Source organism: Ciona robusta, chromosome 2 (genome assembly GCF_009617815.1).
Source record: "Ciona robusta chromosome 2, ASM961781v2".
Lineage (NCBI taxonomy): Eukaryota > Metazoa > Chordata > Ascidiacea > Phlebobranchia > Cionidae > Ciona > Ciona robusta.
Window position 1 is genome coordinate 2316711 of NC_143236.1, and position 19508 is coordinate 2336218.

The 19508-nt window shown below is 36.7% G+C and overlaps 3 protein-coding genes across 4 annotated transcripts; all 3 read right to left on the reverse strand.

Annotated features, from left to right (window-relative positions):
- Positions 1-5631: 5631 nt before the first annotated feature.
- Positions 5632-6556, reverse strand: LOC149740010 (uncharacterized). The gene has a single exon (XM_089871467.1). It carries the CDS (start codon positions 6309-6311, stop codon positions 5652-5654), a length of 660 nt encoding a protein of 219 aa, XP_089727593.1. The 5' UTR covers positions 6312-6556; the 3' UTR covers positions 5632-5651.
- Positions 6557-6673: 117 nt separating this feature from the next.
- On the reverse strand, positions 6674-10429 carry LOC149740011 (alpha-(1,6)-fucosyltransferase-like). 2 transcript variants are annotated; one of them, XM_089871391.1, is made up of 9 exons: positions 10218-10429; positions 10063-10157; positions 9820-9973; positions 9612-9720; positions 9170-9410; positions 8760-9000; positions 8435-8635; positions 7743-7896; positions 6674-7552 (listed from the first exon to the last, which is right to left on the reverse strand). In XM_089871391.1, the coding sequence occupies exons 1-9, from the start codon at positions 10292-10294 to the stop codon at positions 7220-7222; spliced, it is 1605 nt and encodes a 534-aa protein (XP_089727517.1). In that variant the 5' UTR covers positions 10295-10429; the 3' UTR covers positions 6674-7219. The 2 variants fall into 2 exon arrangements, with proteins under 2 accessions (XP_089727517.1, XP_089727516.1); XM_089871390.1 differs by having other exon boundaries at positions 10063-10429.
- Positions 10430-10490: 61 nt separating this feature from the next.
- LOC149740012 (3-galactosyl-N-acetylglucosaminide 4-alpha-L-fucosyltransferase FUT3-like) lies at positions 10491-16163 on the reverse strand. The gene is made up of 3 exons (XM_089871413.1): positions 15848-16163; positions 12312-12485; positions 10491-12188 (listed from the first exon to the last, which is right to left on the reverse strand). Exons 1-3 carry the CDS (start codon positions 16081-16083, stop codon positions 11318-11320), a joined length of 1281 nt encoding a protein of 426 aa, XP_089727539.1. The 5' UTR covers positions 16084-16163; the 3' UTR covers positions 10491-11317.
- Positions 16164-19508: the final 3345 nt, after the last annotated feature.

A 19508-nucleotide genomic window follows, 5' to 3' on the forward strand; every position in this document is an offset into this window, starting at 1 on the left:
TACCTCAATTTTAGTCAATTCTTTTTTAGACTGTGCAAGGCAAGATTCACACATATGATGATCACAATCGCTGTTCACTTAGATGGAAAATAAAAATAATTTTTCTCTGGGCTTTGGTGAGGCAAGATAATAAATACAGTGACACTGACACACATAACTGAGTCTGAAAACTATCATTTTACCTATAATTCTGCACAAAGACGATCGAAATATATTCCTTGCTTTAATTTGATTGTGATCCCAATATGGCAGAGAGTGTAGTTTATATTTGGTGATTTTTTCTTCTGAAACTCCTTCACACAGTTTTATGCATTCCAAATCATCTGCAATACAGCTTCATAAACACTCAATATTTATTCAATGTATCATTTATAGCAGGGAACACAACTTACGTAAAATACTGAATAACGTTTCATATTGAGGGTTTCCAACATTTATTTGTTTAAGCTGAACTTGCCATCCACTATAAGCTACCTCTGCAAGACTTGCATCACTTTTAAAAACTGCTCTGTATAAACATAAATAAAATAGTTTCCTGGCATAGAATTTATATTCCAGCATATTTTCAATGAACTCCTATTTAACTTTCAGCAAAACTAAGACTTTATAATGGACTACATGATTTGAGCTTCATTTGCTTAATATTATTCCAAATAATATATCTGAATAATATAAATAACAAACCTGATATGAGGTATTAGAAAACTATCTATTCTCTTTTCTGCCACAAAATTGCTCTTGGATTCATAAAATATCCATGAACCTTCATAAAACATGGAACTTATTATTCTGTCAATAGCTAGTTTTATCAATCTTAGCTAATGATAACATTGATTGGAAGATATGGCAGGGTTATATCGTGCTAGAAGTTTAAGGTTAAAAATAGTGGTAGAATGCTTATTTTCAAATGTTTGTAGCCTACCTGAGGAATTCAAGCGTTGCGAAGACTTTTTTAAATCCTGTACATTTTTATGTTTTTTCTTTTGTTGTAGTGTATTCCTTGCAGCTGGAAGTTTTCTTTGTGGTGCAGAAAAAGTTGTTTGTTTGGGGAGCAGTAGGCATGGTCTTGCACCGATCTTAAGCTTTTTTATTTTGCCAGTTTTAATGATATCGTCTTCATTAAAATGTGCATCACATATTCCTGCCCTGAATTTGTTTTACATAAATCAATGTATAGACTATAAGAGCATATCATAAAACTGGTAAAGTTTTTAAGTTAAATAAGCAATAAGCAGACACATATCGCGAAGGAAAGTTACTTACATTTCCCTATGCAGCATATTCTTTATTCTGTCCCCTCCACTTACGTCTCTTACTGACAAAAGAAAGTTGGTCAATGAGGTAAAATGTTCTTTTTCACAAGCAGTTTTTACAAATAACGGATTTTTAACAGTAAACAGACTTCTATTTTGCATTCCGTACTTGGCAACAGCTTTGCGGGTCCAATTACAACCAGGAACAGCACAATGCGTAGGCGCCATGTTCAGTATAGCGTGTACTCTGCAGCCTGTAATTTTCAGACGACAAATAATTACCAACGAGATCAGTGACATTGAAGCGTGACCAAACAATTACGTCATAATGGTTACAATGGCTGCCGTTGTACTATATGTTTTAAGTATACTATGGTAGTGAAGTGGCGCAACGTGCGCTTCATAAGTCAGTTTAATAGAATGTCTGCGGAGACAACAACGAGGGAAGAAAACCCGGATGTCTGGGAATCCCCAGTACTGTAACTCCAACCATTCGGGGAGTCACTACAATAGGCCCCCCCGATGGCAGACATGGTTAAAAAAAATATTAAAGAAGACACACGAGTACAACAACACAATACGTCGAGCATTGACTAAGACAAAGCGTAGTTGTGGTCGCCGAAAGACGGCATCGGAGTCGTGTCAGGTGCCGGTGTCGCAAAAAAATCGTTCCCCGAAAAAATCGTTCTCATTTTACAAACTGCGCATGCGCATGAAGTGGTGGTCACGTGATTGCCATTTTTCACAACATCGATGAAATATTTATTCCGCTTGCAAGATACACTTCATTTCATATGTGCAAAATGTTGTCAGGAATACCTATATTTATGTTTTTTCGTTGTTAACGTATTGAGTGTCATGGTATTCTCGCACTGCGGTAGATGTGAGATTTAGTTGGAGGTATAGGCACAGATTTCAGATTTTACGAGTGGTCTTTCTCATATGTGGTATAAGTCAGTAAGCTTTTTATTAGACCAAAACACTTATATTCCACGCCCGAACCTTACAATTAAACCCAAAATCCAATCCAGGCACAACCAAACCAATAAACAAACAATAAATCAACTGTTAACAAATTGAAAAGAAAATTGATGATTAATTAACAGTATTTACAGTCATATAAATAAATGCTACCAAATTTTACTTTGGTAATATAAACGTCACAATAAGAATTCATACTTACGCAACAAAGGTTTTTATGTTGTCATCAACTTTATTAATATTAAGCACATTTTACATGTACAGTCAGTCCCGTAGTTTATACACAATATGTTTCATAAGAGATAAAAGTATAATAAAAATAAAGATATAAAAATTCCATATAGTTGTATATACAACGGCGTATTTAGTTGGAGTGGAACTGTTTTCACGAATGTCGTCATCGAGGGTCGAAGGTCAATGGGAACGATTTTTGCCGGGGAACGATTTTTTTCTGACACCGGGTCGACGTACGCGGGCTTTAGTCGGTCGATTGAAATCGAGTCGCGACGATGCCCTAGATCAACCACGAAGTATTTTTGGTGTCGACTCACGACTTTGAACGGCCCATCGTATGGTCGTTGAAATGGTGTACGCCGAGCGTCATGTCTTACAAAGACAAATGAGGCGTTTGCAAGAGCTGGGTGGGTAAAAGTTCTCGAGTTACCATGCCACAGCGGAGGCGGTGCTCTTAGCTCCTTCATCTTCGACCGGAGATGCGGCAGGAAAGATTGCTGGTCGTCTGAGTTTATGTCTGTCGGTGGTTCGAAAAACTCGCCCGGCAACCGGAGGGTCATGCCATAGACCAACTCAGCCGGTGAGCACTGAAGGTCTTGCTTCACTGTAGTTCTGATGGCCAACATTATGATTGGCAGCTCATCCGACCAAGTGGGCGTTGTAAGTCGTGCTCTGATAGCAGCTTTGAGTTGCCGGTGAAGGCGTTCCACCATACCGTTGCTTTGTGGGTGATACGATGTTGTGTGAGACAGGCGACAGCCGAGCAACTTTGATAGGGCATTCCAAAGGCTGGATATAAACTGCCTGCCTCTATCGGAGGTGATTCGTAGAGGAATACCAAATCGAGCAACCCAGACATTTACGAATGCTTGGGCACAGGTGGCTGCAGTGGCGTCAGTCATAGGGACTGCTTCTGACCATCGTGTAAAACGATCCATCATAGTAAATAAGTAACGGAAGCCGGATGACACCGGTAAAGGACCAACAATGTCCACATGTACATGCTCAAAACGACGTCCTGGTGGTTCGAATAGGCGCTTCGGAGCCGTTGTGTGTCTGTGTATTTTAGACCTCTGACAGGGAAGACAGGTTCGAACCCACGACGCGATGTCGGATCCCATGCGGTGCCACGTAAATCTCTCGGAGATTAGTCGATGGGTCGCTCGTTTGCCTTGGTGTGCTAAGCCATGGAAAGCGTCAAAAACCTTTCGACGCCAACTCGATGGGACGAGGGGTCGCAACCGACCTGTCGAAGTGTCACAGAGCAGGGATGAACCACTCGGGAGAGTATGTTGCTGTAGCGTTAGACCTGTGATGGCAGTTCGGTAAGCAGGTATTTGGGGATCGACGCCCTGGGCGGCAGCAAGGTCGTCATAGCTAATGTGCGGTAGTTGCTGGACAGCATTAATAGAGGGGTTTCTGGACAGAGCGTCTGCCGCACGGTTGTCTTTCCCGGCAAATGTCGTATGTCCGTTGTGAATTCGCTTATAAGACCTAGGTGCCTGGACTGTCTGGGAGTATAGTTTGTCTGCGAACGTAAAGCAGTGGTAAGGGGCTTGTGATCTGTATAGAGCGTGAAGGCTCTTCCTTCGACGAAATGTTGGAACCGCTTTACGGCCAGGTATGCACCAAGAAGCTCGCGGTCGAAGGTACTGTATCTGGTCTCAGCTGGTTTTAGTGTATTGGAGAAAAAAGCGATTGGTTGCCACGTTCCATTGATCAACTGCTCCAGCGAACCACCAACAGCGCGATCGGAAGCATCGACTGTGATGCAGAGTTCAGCTTGCATATCCGGGTGAACGAGCATGGAGGCTGAAGCCAAGATGTTCTTTGATGTACGGAAGGCTTTATCCATCTCTTGGGACCAATGAAATTGCCCAGCAGACTTGCGCAGCGCCTGATGTAGCGGATATAGGTGATGAGCAGCGTGAGGAACAAACCTGTGATAATAATTGATTAAACCCAAGAATTCTTGCAGTGATTTTTTGTCTTTTGGTGGAGGAAAGTTTCTGATTGCTCCCATCTTATCGGCCAGGGGGCTAATTCCTTCTGCATTTACTGTATGACCAAGAAAAGTTAATTGGGATACTCCGAATACACACTTTGTTTTTTGTACGGCGAGGCCATTCTGGCGCAGACGCTGAAAAACTTGTCGAAGTAAACGCCTGTGCAATGCCTCGTCAGGTGAGGCCAACAGTATATCGTCGAGGTAAACAAAAACACCCTCGATGTCGCGTAGAACGATATCCATCAGACGTTGAAATGTCTGTGCAGCGTTGCATAACCCGAAGGGCAAACGGACGAATTCAAAAAGTCCAAATGGGGTTATGACGGCCGTCTTCGGGATATCCGCGGGTGCAACGGGAATGTTATAGAAGCCTTTAATAAGGTCGATTTTAGAAAATACTTTCATACCTCGCAAATTTGCTGAAAAATCTTGCACGTGTGGAATCGGATATCTATCTGGTGTAGTCATAGCATTTAGAGCTCTGTAGTCACCACACGGGCGGAAGGTACCGTCATCTTTTGGAACCATGTGTAATGGGCTGGCGTAAGGACTCTTCGAGCGTCGAATTATACCTTGTGTTTCTAAAAAGCGGAATTCCTTTTTGGCCATCGCGAGTTTGTCAGGGAATAGCCGACGTGCTTTTGCAAATGTCGGTGGACCTGTTGTCGCGATGTGATGGCAGATACCATGCATACTGGTGTTAGTGTTAAATGTTGGAGACAACAAATCGTTAAATTCACGTACCAGAATACCTGCAGGTTCTGGTTGAAGTGCTGCGTGTAGGCCCAGCGGTTTGCTGGTAGAAGAGCGGAGTCGCACTTGACGGCTGGAGTCGAGATCAAGAAGTCGTCGTCCGCGGAGATCAATAGCCAGGTTGTTGCTCGACAAGAAATCAGCGCCGAGTAGTGGTTGCGAAACATCCGCAAGGATAAATGTCCATTTAAAGGTTCTAAAACCCAGGTCCAGCACGAGGTCCTGGGTGCCGTACGTTTTGATAGTCGATCCGTTGGCCGCAGCAAGGTGCAGCGCGTCCACTCCTCGATAACGTTGACGGTGATGTCGTGAGGCTGGAGAAACGCTTACTGCGGCTCCTGTATCAACAAGGAAACGACGTGCGGAGGTTTTGTCCCATACGTACAAAAGGCGGCTAGTTTGACCAGTGACACTCGCCGCTGTTAGTGGCTGGTCGGGGCGTTTCCCGCCCAGCTGCACGGTTGTCTGCATTGTTTTGCCTGTTTTCCCCATCGACGATGGTAATAGCAGAAGTGTTCGGTACCGGCTTGAGTGGTAGGCTGTGGTAGTGGTCGTGTCCGCGGGTTTAAGGCGGTGATTGGGTGTGAGGAGGTAGCCATAACTTCCTCGGCTGCAAGGGCCATCTTCTCGACATCTGTAAAATCACGGGCAGCCAGGATAGCTTGGACGTTCACTGGAAGTTGGCGAAGAAAGAATGCCATGAACAGGACATCGTCCTTGGGTGCCGAATGTAGCGTTCGCATATACCGATAAAGCTGAACTGGGGTTCGGTCACCAAGGCCGTTTAATTCAAGAAGTAGGCGCTTCTTCTGTTTCTCCGTTAACTCGTAAACTGCCAACAGTTCCCTCTTAATAGTTTCAAATTTGTTCTGGTTTGGTGGTTGGTCAAGAACAGTACTAACCGCTGTCGCCGATTCGCTGTCAAGGGCCGAGACAACGTAATAATATTTAGTGTTGTCGGCTGTTATGTTACGGACATGCATTTGGGCCTCTACAGTGTGGAACCAAGCGGCTGCATTTAATTTCCAGAATGCCGGAAGCTTTAGAGAGACTGCTGCTAAGTTGGAATCTTGATTCTCCATGCTAAAAGCAATATTTGATCTACAAATATTCTTCGGGGTCACCAATGAAGTGGCGCAACGTGCGCTTCATAAGTCAGTTTAATAGAATGTCTGCGGAGACAACAACGAGGGAAGAAAACCCGGATGTCTGGGAATCCCCAGTACTGTAACTCCAACCATTCGGGGAGTCACTACAGTAGCATAGATATCTAAACATATGTTTATGTTTAGAAAACAATATGTTTAGATATCTATGATGGTAGTATCGATGCTTGGAACAAATACCAATTCCATAGAGATTATTTTTATATATTTTTTTGTTTTTTGAAACTTTGGTGGTAGTTATAAATTACATTTTTTGAGCATCTCTATCTATATACAACTTTTCATTTGTTATTGGTATGCCGCTATAATTCTTTATTCGGCAACATACAACAAGGGACAAGGCTACGAAACGGGGCAAAACGCCAAGATACATAAAACGCAATATAACACGCCCGTGATATAAAACAAAATATTTAAAACACAACGGTACAAAAAGCAATCCTTTTACATTTTAAAAACAGAACATTCACAGAAATAGAAAACTGTTTCTCTTAACGCACATAAAGTACTCATTAACCTTAATATTTCCATATAACATATATTATCAATGCTTTGGTACATACCATTATGCAACAACTCTAATAATTCAGTTACCTAGAGTTGCGATAGGGTGAAGGAAGACACATTTTAGCACATAATTTCCCCATAACTTGATCATCTTTTAAACAATTAACAACCGTCTATAGGTGTACGAGCATACAGTTTTATAATTTAATGAATGTTCTTTGTTTACTACTATATGGGACAAGAAAAATGGAATAAAAGGCTGTTCCATCCTCCTCACCATACTATATATTACTCACACCAGTATTGCATTCTCCAAACTAAACAGTTGTATCAGAGAAACTATTAAAAAAGCTTGGGTAAACTATTGCCTGACTTTTTCGCTTCAATTTGAAAACAGGAACAAGACCAGTAGCATTTGTACGTTGGTTCTCACCAAAAACATATTGGCTGTCAGACATTAGCCCCTCCACTTTAACCATGTCCCCAACTTGCAGTTCCATTTCTGCAAACGAACTGTGTGTGTGATTGAATTGAGACATGTATTCCATCAAATATTGGTCGTCAATTCCATATTCTATGTCAAGCGAGTAGAATTTATCTGTTGCATCAACATGATAAGTCTGCATCAGTTCATATGCCAGTCGACTCAGCTGTTTAAAAGTTATAAAAAAGAAATGAATCATTGTTAATATAAGGTGTTAAAATTGATCATATACTATATGTTTTACAAAAAGCTGAATCGGTTTCTCTACTACAATGCTGTATATGTACAACAAGAAGTTTGCGTACCGTTGTTGAAATAACTATTTCTGATTATTTAAGAAACTGCTTAAACTGTACCTCAGAAGATAATGTCCCAACAATGTAATTACACTTGGCAAGCATGTTTACATCAGTTATAACTTCAAAAAATCCTTCAGTTGATCTGCGATGCTTAATTTTGTTTGATCTTACTGCAAATGATTTATTTCCAAAAAACTCAAACTCCGGAAAGCTGAAAACAATATGGATGTTTTAAAAATTTCTCACAGTAATATTGGAATAATTGCAAAACAGAACATATTTACTATATGTATACAACACAAGAATTAATTAATTGAATGTAACTTGCTTTGTCTTCGGGTGGCCAGAAAACGACAGTTGTCACAACATGGGTGTTCACAAATGTAACTTTGTAGATGGTTTGTTGTTATTTTTGGATTTTTATTTTTGTGTATGGCTGATTATTAGTGACTACTGGCTTGAAGCAATTGCCCTTAAGTGTGTGGCCTAAGTAGAAATATGCCAACAATAGTAGCAGCAACGAGCCTTGAACCCACCATCTTGGTAGAAGCACGCCCGCTAACCAACTTACCGCAGTGGAGTTTCATGTATAAGTGATAATTCATAAGGACAAAAATTGTTCAGACTTTTTGAGTGATTAGGCTGTTTCAAATCATATTTAATACACAATAAATTAACTTCATTTATACAGAACAGTTAAATATAAATCTATACATCTCTTCTAGCAAGTGATTTACAAAATTTCGTACCTTTTGGTTTCTTCCCAAACTGTTGGGTCATCCGTTGCAAGATATATTCGTCTCTTTACCTTAACATCAATCTCATCTCTCATTTGCCTCATTTCATATCTATCATACCAATCTATTACAGGTTTCATGTACGCACTCAATGGTTGAAAAACTGTATGTTCCTCCTCGGAGCTGAGCTTGTCTGATCGGCGAACATGTATTCTGTGCAAAGTACATTTAAATCAATGGCATAGAACAATTAGTGAACAAAGTACATTTAAATCAATGGCATAGAACAATTAGTGATGACAAATATAACAAAAATTGCACATATATCAACATTTACCCAACAATAGGCAGTTCAAAATTAACTTTTTCCTCCATGATTGTAAGTCTGTTCTTCATCATAATATTTGGCCGTGTGATGTACCAGACTACTTGACTTGCAAACCACAAAAATGGGTGGCTGTGAAATTTCTCAATCACCGGCAGCAAGTTAGAAGGCACAGCTTGTGGTCTGTAGATGCTGTTGTAATCATACGAATCTTTGATGTAAACACAGGATTCATTCTGTGAGGTTTCATCATCTGAAATGGAAGGTGAACAATAAATGTTAATAAGAGACATTGAAAAGTAAGAGACGTTAATCATGTCCTATATAATTAGTATGTAAAACTGCAAAAACATACACAAATGTATACAAAACGTATTTGCAAAAAAGTTACAATGTAATTCTAATTAAAAATTTAAAATAACCTATTAATTGCTTCCATTTTTCTGTTGAACGAGGTTTTTGGCAATTTTCACTTAGTGGCAAAAATCCAGCTTCCAACCCGTCCATTGAATAAGTCATGCCCTTTGAGTAGTAAAATAAAGTTCTTTCTTGACCCAGGGCAACGAGAAACTTGGTGAAAATATTATGAACTTCGCAACCAAGACCACAGCCACTCAACTTGATAAAAAGTTGGGGTGAAGTTTGGTTACATTTCGACGGATTCTGAAATAAAAATAAAGTTTAAACAATATGCCTTCTACTTATCCAACTTTTGTGTGTAATCAGGCCTCAGTAACTGTAAGCTATTTTATAAAACAAAGGATTTAAATGCAATTAGATTTTAAAAGTTTTGCCACTATTGTATTTTTGTAAAGGCACTCCGATTTAAATCAAGCCTGCATGTTATCAGTTTGTTGTTACTACCTGCAGTCGCCATAATTCACTTTGAACATAGACAGAGAGGTTGTTTGAAAGCGATTCCTGCCAAGGTTCTTCAAAACTTAAAAGGTCTTCTATTTCAATCATAAGCGCACTAGGCAACAAAACATTTTGTAAAAAAAAAACAATTTTATCTAGTTACTGAAAATAAGTTGCTTACTTTTGATAGTAGAGGCAACTTAGTTAAACGTACTTGTGTCTTTCATTTAATCTTAATAAAGCTCCATGTACATCTTCTGTGGATTTCAAATTATCAAATTCATATTGCAGAGCATTCCACATCTCCAAAATGTCCTTTCGAATTTGTCTTGTTAGAATAACTCTTTCAAAAACTTCAGCTGGCACTTCTGTTTAATGCAGCGACAAATAAGTTAAAAACAAAATAAACGACCAATCAACAAATTAGCATCAATACAGTATTTGGTATATACAGTACCTGGAGAAGTTCTCATTTTTTCCAGTTTTTCAAGGAACCCATCATTTAGTTCATATTTTGTGCAGTTACAAGTACTCAGTTGAGGAAGAATTTCCCTATAATTGGCAAATAAGGTGTTACTAAGTAAAATTAGTTTACATAAGCCAATGACAAACCTTGTTATAACTGCACTTAGCAATAAGCATCCAATTGCCCCAAAAAGTACCAGGAAATAATTCGTTCTAAACCTCATGCCTATTTCAAATTCCTCAAACTTTAAATCTTTTATTTCTCTGAACTGTAATTTTGATATAGGAACTTGCTGCAGCTGATTTATGTACCAAAGGAAGCACGATTGGGCTTTTCCTTCCTGCCTATCTATTAGACACAACAGTAAAAGTTTTTAATATTATCGCTAAGTTGGAATTTAATTTCTCCCAATAGTCCACTTTGATCATAAAACCAGATTATATTTATAAAGATGCTGTTGAACCACATGGTTAAGAAACCGTGGTCAAGCAAACAATTGTTCCACATAATGCAGGGCAAATTACACTTAACTAGTAGCTGTTTAGATTTTTAAGCAAAACTGGATGTGTTTATGAAAGAAACACTCAATCATTTTTCTTTCTATATATATAATTTTAAGCTAACTTGCATATATATATTATACATGACGTAAAAATTAAATACAGAAAAGCAACATAAAACAGTAATAATAAAGATATGCAAAGTGCAATGTAACAGTTAAGTGTTTAGGTTTAAATTTTGTTTACATTATGATTTGAATTTCTAATGTGTTTCTGTCAATATGTTTACGCATCTTTAGATGGAAATATAAAATGCGATTACAAATGTAAAGATTGTATTAGAAAACATTAATTCCTACTAAATGACGCAGTTTTCAACAGTAATAAAGAGAATTACAGCGTGAAAATGAACTTAAACAAACAAATATGAAGACATTTATATAACCCTCCGCCTCTTAAAGTTGTATAAATATTGCTATGTGCACCATAATCATATCAACAGCAGTGTAGTTTACAGATTTGGAATTGGATTAGGTAAGCGTTACCTCGATACAACTAAAACAGCATGAAATATGGGAACCCATAATGGTAAACAAGTTAAATGTTATAGTTATACTTGGTTGAGTTAAGTCAAAAATGAACAGCAATTTGAAAACTGAAGAAAATACTGAAATATGTCCTGGTAAAAAACTACATGTTTAATGTCATATAGTAAACAGACTGTTGCAACATAAAAAATCCTTGGGCTATTTAAATTTGTCATGTGGTTTAACAGATGAACTGAGGCATTCTGGATTATCAGAGTTCTTCCACCAATCCTCAAGTGAAGCAACAACGTTACTCACATTGTTGTAAAGTCTTTTCTGCCACAGTAGCCGACACATCTGACACATGCCTGTATTCCTCCTGTAACCTTTATATTCAATCAAAGGAAATTGTTCAATGGTGGGTTGCTTTAACCGCCAGTTAAAGTATTCAGCATATGCGGTATCGTTTGCGTTTAAATATTGAAGGTACTTCACCAAATCTGCCGAAGAATTAAAATCTTCATAAAAAATGAAAGAACCTTTAGGGGCAAGTGCTTCAATGTCTTTTCGCTTTGGACCCCAAACAACTGGAACAAGTCCTGCTTTAAGTGCATTGGACCAGAATTTTTCAGTTACATAGTCTCTACAATGAACTCCATTTTCAAACGCTAGATAAAACTTAAATTTTTCAGCAAATGCTTGGGGGTCTTGGGGAACGGACTTTCCAAAGCAGGCTCCTCTTTTATCTATAGTCAAACCAGCACTTTCCATTTCTTCAACCAACACTTTTCGTATTTTTGCACCGTGAGTAAAACCACAGTTGCTTACTAGCCAATATGCTAAAATATCGCTTTGTTTTTTAGAGAGAATGTCCTTAACAACCTGCTCAGAGTAATGCTTGGAAGTATCTCCGTTAAAAAGACCATCTTCTTCAAACCATACAACATATGGGTAAAATATGTTTGAGTCACGTCGAAAGCTCATAGTCCAGTTGAAGTAATTATCAAACACTTTAAAAGACATGCCTCTTAATACAGACACAGACCATGGATTCTCCATTGAATAAAAAGTAAACATTTGATTTGGTTTGCTGTAAATTGAAAAAAAAACAGCATTACAACTTAAAACTAAATAAAATTATAAATACAAGTATCATACCACACTATTTGTATTTGTAGTTGTTATACTGTTTGTACATCCATTAATATATTACCGTCGGCTTTTATCCGGTATTCGTTGCTCTGTTGCTTCAGTGAAATGAAGAACTACAGCTTCAGCTCTGTCGAGATCATTTTGATTGTAAGTAACAATGCAGTCTCCACATTTATCAAGGTTGTATTGAGTCTTGGAGCCAAATGGTGGTATCCAAAAAAGTATGTAGATGGGGCTAAAATATATGTCAAGTGTTAAGCAACCGAACAGATTATCTGTGCCAGTAGCATAGAGTCATCTCATAGACTATCCAAATTTTATGTGACGTTTTATTACTACGTTAAAAACAATGACAAAAATATAGTGTTTTGTATCAATGTTTGACGCTTACTCATCGAATCATTATGTCATGTTTTTGACGGTTTTCTGGTTACATCCCCTGCATAATATTATTAACATTCCCCCCTTATTTATTGGATCATCCTGTTATCTTGTTTTTGTGCCACAAAGTATCAGTGTTTGATTATTTGATTGACACAACATATGTATATATATATTTATATATATATATATATATTAAAATATATCAAATATACATTGACAGATTGGGGTTAGATATGTCGTAACACAATAATTGAACCTTTTATGTGGCAAGAACACTTAATAATCTTCAGTATTTGCATATTACATAGCTTATTTAACATCATTTAACAAGCAAGTATATTACATTCAACCTCCCTTAGCTAGACCACATCTGGATAAAGCCTTCCTGGCTCAAATAAGCCGGTTTGACTGTGTCGCCCACACAACCCAATAACTTAATCAGAAGTGTCATAACATTGCTTGCCGGTTGGGCAGCATATAATGCAGACTTATTTTTAAAAGCCACATCTGTAATTGGTATGTGTTCAAAAGTCATGTCTGTGTAATATGTCGACGTCGTTTCTATGATAGTATTTGTTTTTTAAAATAGCAACTAATTTTAATAATTGAGCAACCTCACGTTATACAATAGATTACATATTGCCGTCAGCTGTCACAATTACACTTGTTTCAAAACACTTTTGTCTGACTAACAATCAGTTTTAGTTACATAGATCTCAGTAATACCCGTATTACTGTATATTATACGTATTTATTTTGTTAAGTCACCAAAAACCGACTGAACTGCAAAATATTAACAAATTTATTTCGTGAATGCAATATGGTGGCTACTAACATAATAAACAAACAGATGCATTTGTGATAATCTGAATATTATTATATCATACATAACACTCTGAAATTATCAGTATAGGTTTTTATTATACAGCCTATAACATATTTGTACATACAAATGCAAACATTACGATATTGTTTTGTAACATAATACGTACATGCGATGGTTAAGCATAAAATAGGAGTACGTAATTTAAAAATTGGCAGAAGTGTTTATTAGACTAAAAACTTTAACATCTGCGTGTGCAATCCAAACGACGTTGCCCAAATCACTTCGAAAATAATTATTGCAATTTTAAAGGTGACACAGAAATAAACTAATCATGTGAATCCCTGGGACAGATAATATATCTGTTGCTTAACACTAAACCGTTTTTCTAAATAATGTTTATTGTTACCACATAGTCTTTTACTTACACCATTGTCAGTTGGCCAGGTGCGAAAACTGGTCATTTTTATGCTACGTATATGGAGTCACTCGCGCATTAGAGGTAACATAGCAGTCAGCATTAGAATTCATAACTAACGGTCTGAGTGTGCTGTTGAAATCTCATGTCAAACTCTTACATCTCAGTTGGTGAATATAAATGTAGCACACACATGTATAAACAAGAGTCAACCAATAGTTAGAGCAATATAATGCTGTTTGCAACTATTCTTGAAGCAGTATACATGCTTTCACACAAGAGTGCAAACCAAATGCAAAATGTGTACCCTAAAATCGACGCTTATGCGATACAGTTTATTAGTTGCAAACACATTCTAGAAACTTGTCTTTGTACAAAAAAAACAGATGTGTCAAATCAGTCAAAGTAGTTTATACATACTTAAGCCCTTATGCCTATAACATAATTATGCCAACGCGAATTCTTACAATATTTTTCATTCAGAGGTTAAGTTACATATTTTACATTTAGGAAGCAGTAAAACTAATCACCTATTAAAAAAAAATATATATATATTATTATATTTATATATATATATATATATATATATATATATAAAACAAACTATTAAAACAAAAACTAATTTTCTAAAAAGTACAAGTCCTAAATAAGAACATCGAATATAAATAACAATCATTCCTAATTTATTAGCTTTACGACCATTTGTTTAAAAGGTACTCAGATGAGTGATCAAGTCTACATGCAATGTGATGCAAACTTCCACTGGATCGAGTCATAATAAATTGCGCTTTTTTATTATTGTTTATTTGTATAATATATATACATATATATAATAATAATAATATATATGCAAAAGAAAGCCATTTTTGGTGATCGGGCCAAGTTAGGAGTTGGGTTTTTTTCATTAAATCCAATGCATCTTAACAATGCTAAATAAAATCAGGCACTCCATAGCAAACAAACTTATAGCGGGCTTCTCTAAAACACGCAATCTACGCAATCTACACAATCTACGCAATCTTCTCTAAAACACGCAATCTTCTCTAAAACACGCAATCAACGCAATCTACGCAATCTTCTCTAAAACACGCAATCTACGCAGTCTTGTTTTGTCAAATTAGTAAATCAAGTTTTTTAAATAAATAATTATATTATTTAACCAAATATGTCCTAAACTAACGCAATCTATTGAATTAACACATAGCGCCGCCTTTCGGTCAAGTCACGCAATCTACGCAATCTACACAATCTTCTCTAAAACACGCAATCTACACAATCTCCTCTAAAACACGCAATCTACGCAGTCTTGTTTTGTCAAATTAGTAAACCAAGTTTTTTTAATAAATAAATATATATATTAATTAACTAAATATGTCCTAAAATAAAATAACGCAATCTATTGAATTAACACATTGCGCCACCTTTCGGTCAAGTCACGCAATCTACACAATCTAAGGTATATACATAATCTGCACAGGCTAATTTTGTTAAAAAATAAACCAAGTCTTTTTAAATAAATTTATCTGTCATTTAACTGTGGTATACTCAGAATATCAACCCAATCTACAGAACAACACGGTAGACAGTTAACGACAAATTTAAAGTATGCATTTATTTGAAAAAAACTTGGTAATTTTTTAACAAAATTAGCCTGTGCAGATTATGTATATATCTTAGATTGTGTAGATTGCGTGACTTGACCGAAAGGTGGCGCTATGTGTTATTTCAATAGATTGCGTTATTTTATTTTAGGACATATTTAGTTAATTAATATATATATTTATTTATTGAAAAAACTTGGTTTACTAATTTGACAAAACAAGAATGCGTAGATTGCGTGTTATAGAGGAGATTGTGTAGATTGCGTGTTTTAGAGAAGCCCCTTATAGCTGCATAGATTTTATACAACTGTTATTATGGTAAGGCTGAAGGCGATGTGATAAGACTGCAAACAAAAGTGTCAAAATCCTACCTAAGATCCTGCAGCTCCACTGTAGTTGTAGACTTTGTAGTAGATGATTCTGTTGTTAAAATTACTTCCTTATTCACAGCATTGTCGTGATAAGCAGAAACTTTCTTTCGCGGATACACTAATGGTGTAAATGCCGGCTCATCAAACATTCGATAAACAGTAAAAATTATCAAGACCAAGACAATGATGACAAAAACAGGCCATTTCCCAGTGAATATATTATTGCTTCTAGACATCACACAACGCTACCATACCTCAAATCATCTATAATAAACATGAAAAAATCAAAGCTGTTATAGAAACAAAGTTAAGTAGAATAATGACCTTTTTTTTCACCAAGGTGATCCTAGAATACAGATATTATAGCGGCCATTTTCGATACCTTCTACTGGTACCACTAACCTAAAATTTGGACACTGTACTAACTAGACCCCAGCGGTACCGATTCTAAGATGAAAAATTTAAAATTTGAAAAAATATTAATTATGAATATTAATATTCGTCATAACAAGAGATCACACAGATCTAATGCATGAGCACGGTATAAACTAATTAGCATAGTATTAATTACCCCTATCACTACAATGGTCGACTGAGATCGATCAAAAACAAATCAAAAGTAACCAACAAAGCGGGTTTCAGTCGCCATTGGTGACTGTGGGGCAGTAGATAGAATGAATTTAATTGGTGTATTTTAACTCATTAAATTTAAGACGTATAAGGAATGAAAGTTTGGTAAAGAATGTGTGTAAATACGCTTTGTACGACTCCTGTACCATGTGTTGACATGTAAACTTACAATAGTTAACCTTGTCGTCGCTTAAAGACGTTTGTTTTTGTGAATTTGCGTAAACCGTAATCTCGCAGCATTATAGGAAATGTTAGAAGTTAAGATTATTCATATTATGGCGGCTGCATAATGATTTATTGCGAGCAGTAAACTAAAAGAGCGAAGAAACGAGAGACACGGTGTTTATACCGAAGATAACGATAAGAAAAGGGCACTCGTCCACGCTTTGGTGCACACACGCTAATTGTGCGGTTTTAAATCTGAAAATTTAGTCTAAAAATTATAAATATATATTACGATTTGATTTCAATCAAGAGATTAAAGAAAATGCTAGAATTGAGAATTGGGATAAGTGCGGAAAAAATCGCCCTATCAGCAACAACAACAACAAAGCCAAGAACAACTGTTCGACGAAAAAGGATCTATATGACCACTACCGTGCTCAAAAACATATTTATAGAATTTTCTCCCGATCCAGCTTCGAATATGTTATAGCGCTAAGTGATACCTAAAATATGAAACAATATTTTCTTTAAAAAAGTGCGGGGATAGATGTTAAATATAAAAAAGTATGATCATAACTTGAATCATATAAATATTATATTTTTGATTTTTTTTGCGAGAATATAACTTTCGCATACATCTATGTAGGTCACTAGCATGTTATCCCCAAAGTCCATAGAAATGGCGTTGGTGAAGTTTGTATCACTTTTCCAAGTTATATCTCTACAAGATAAAACCTAAAACCTCCTGCTATTTGTTTACTAAATATATACTTAATGGATGAATGATTGAATGTAACTTACTTTATCCTCACATGGCCGGAAAACCAGAGTCGTTATCACACAGGTTTTGTACCGGACGCTATTGCGCATGCGCCGAGACGCTACTGCGCATGCTTAGTGGATCGGAACAATTACAATGACCACCCGGTCCAAATTTATTACGACCCTCCGTTGCGTTCCAGACACCACTTTTACACGTTAAAACTTTGGTTTTTGATTTAAAGATAGCAGAACTCAAAAATAAAATATTACAAAACATATTCTAATCTATACCATCTGTACTGTTGGCGTCGCTATATGATTTATATTTAGGTGTTACGTAGCACTATGACATATTCAAAGCTGGATCGGTAAAAAGTTTCTACAAATGTATATATGAACTTGTAACAAAACAGAAAATTGATTATAACTGTTAAAAGTTTTTATTTTTGCTACAAATTGTATTTTCCTTATGCATATATCTCAGTTTTTTTTGCAAAACTAAAATCAGTTTTATGATACAAAATCAAACTGTACAAAATATTCAAGGTTGTTTTATAAGCTTTGACGGGCGTTTTATAAAGTCGTGATAATTCTGTCGAATAATTCTGTAACCTTATTTTCCTGATTATCATTAAATGGGGGTCCGTAAAAAGAAAATTAAAAAAGTACCGTCCGACAAAGTGTCCCATCTTCCCCCCCACTACATAACATGAACATGTTCTTGCAGCTGTATTGTCTGCAAATTGACGTGGGTTCGCAGATGACAATTTAAGTTTAACAAACCAACTTAGGAAGAGGGCGTGTCTTCACCACACATCTTTTCATATTTTATCGTGTATTAATAACAAGCAAATCATTCATTCACCGTCTATTTGGAGCGGTATGGGAAATCACGCTGCTATTTTAATCAATTGTTACGTCCACAAAAGGCACGGGAAATTATATGGTTTTTTTGCGCTCCCTATAAAAAGAAAAAGTTATGTTGGCAGGTTCAGGTATCTGGGGCACGTTTCAGTGAAGGCACAGAAAATAAATGCAAAACAGTTTTTACTAAATAAGCTACGTCTCTGAGCTTGTTTTTTTTTTGTGCAAACGCAAGAAGGTTGAGGTTTTAAATAATCGCAAATATATTTTACGATTTTTTACGCGCTTATAAAAACGTTTTTATTAGAATAACATATAAGTCAAATAGAAAAGCAAGTCGAATATGTAATCCTATCTGAAAGTTAAAACGTCGCGCGGTATGTTTGCTTTTATTTTAAATCAATATTAGGTCCTATAAAAAATGGTAAACTAAATGTTAGGTGTCAAACGCCTTTTAAAATCCAATGAAAAACGACACAATTTTATCTACGCACCACAGACTTGGTTTCGTGGTTTTCGCTTTACAAATGAAGCGTTCAGTTTTAAGTAAAAATAACCCTTTGATCAGCGCATCATGCAGAACGTAATAAATACATAGACTTACATACGCGATAGGCGTACCAAATCTATTGTTAAGGCAACAAAGCATTACTAAGCAGCCATACGACGAGATGTTCGATGTTCACGCTTTCTTGGGCTAGGTCTTCGCATCAGTATGCAAATGCATCAGTTATAACTTTAGCAGAGGGATATTTGCCGCAGTATATATGTACAGGGAGATGTGTGTAGGTCTGCATTTTTTAATCTGCAGATGGCTCATAGCAAAACACGGTTAAACAAGTGTAATGACCGTGATTGGGACACTGCATTTTGGTACTAGTGGTACCTTTTCTCTAGGGATAGGAGCCCAAAACGTTTTAGATTACAGCAGTAGAGAAGTGACAGCGAAAGGAACGTGAGCAATTTTGAACTTCGAACACGCCTTGGCGAGCGTTTCTACAGTGAAACGTTTTAACCAATAAACGTTTGTACGATTATTAGAGTAGGGGAAGACGGGCACCTTAAGAAAATATTATCCAAATATCCTGATTATAGTATAAACAATTGCCAATGGTCTATGGGAGTCGCGAGAACACGGTTAAGTAATTCTTTTGAATGTTTTTTGTTTACTTCTAAATGAGACGAGAAGTTACATTAAAAATGTGTGCCTCAATTGACGTTTGGTTACGTTTATCACTTT

Bases quoted from the DNA above. Each gene is read 5' to 3' on its own strand.
- LOC149740012 (XM_089871413.1), bottom strand. From the start codon at position 16,083: ATGTCTAGAAGCAATAATATATTCACTGGGAAATGGCCTGTTTTTGTC. The intron at 12,486-15,847 runs GTAGGATTTTGA...CATATATTTTAG, and splicing joins GTGGAGCTGCAGGATCTTAG to CCCCATCTACATACTTTTTT. The intron at 12,189-12,311 runs GTAATATATTAA...TTCAATTTACAG, and splicing joins ATACCGGATAAAAGCCGACG to CAAACCAAATCAAATGTTTA.
- LOC149740011 (XM_089871390.1), bottom strand. From the start codon at position 10,294: ATGAGGTTTAGAACGAATTATTTCCTGGTACTTTTTGGGGCAATTGGA. The intron at 9,974-10,062 runs GTACTGTATATA...TGCATTAAACAG, and splicing joins AAAAATGAGAACTTCTCCAG to AAGTGCCAGCTGAAGTTTTT. The intron at 8,636-8,759 runs GTAAATGTTGAT...TACTTTGCACAG, and splicing joins TTTGAACTGCCTATTGTTGG to AATACATGTTCGCCGATCAG.
- LOC149740010 (XM_089871467.1), bottom strand. From the start codon at position 6,311: ATGGAGAATCAAGATTCCAACTTAGCAGCAGTCTCTCTAAAGCTTCCG.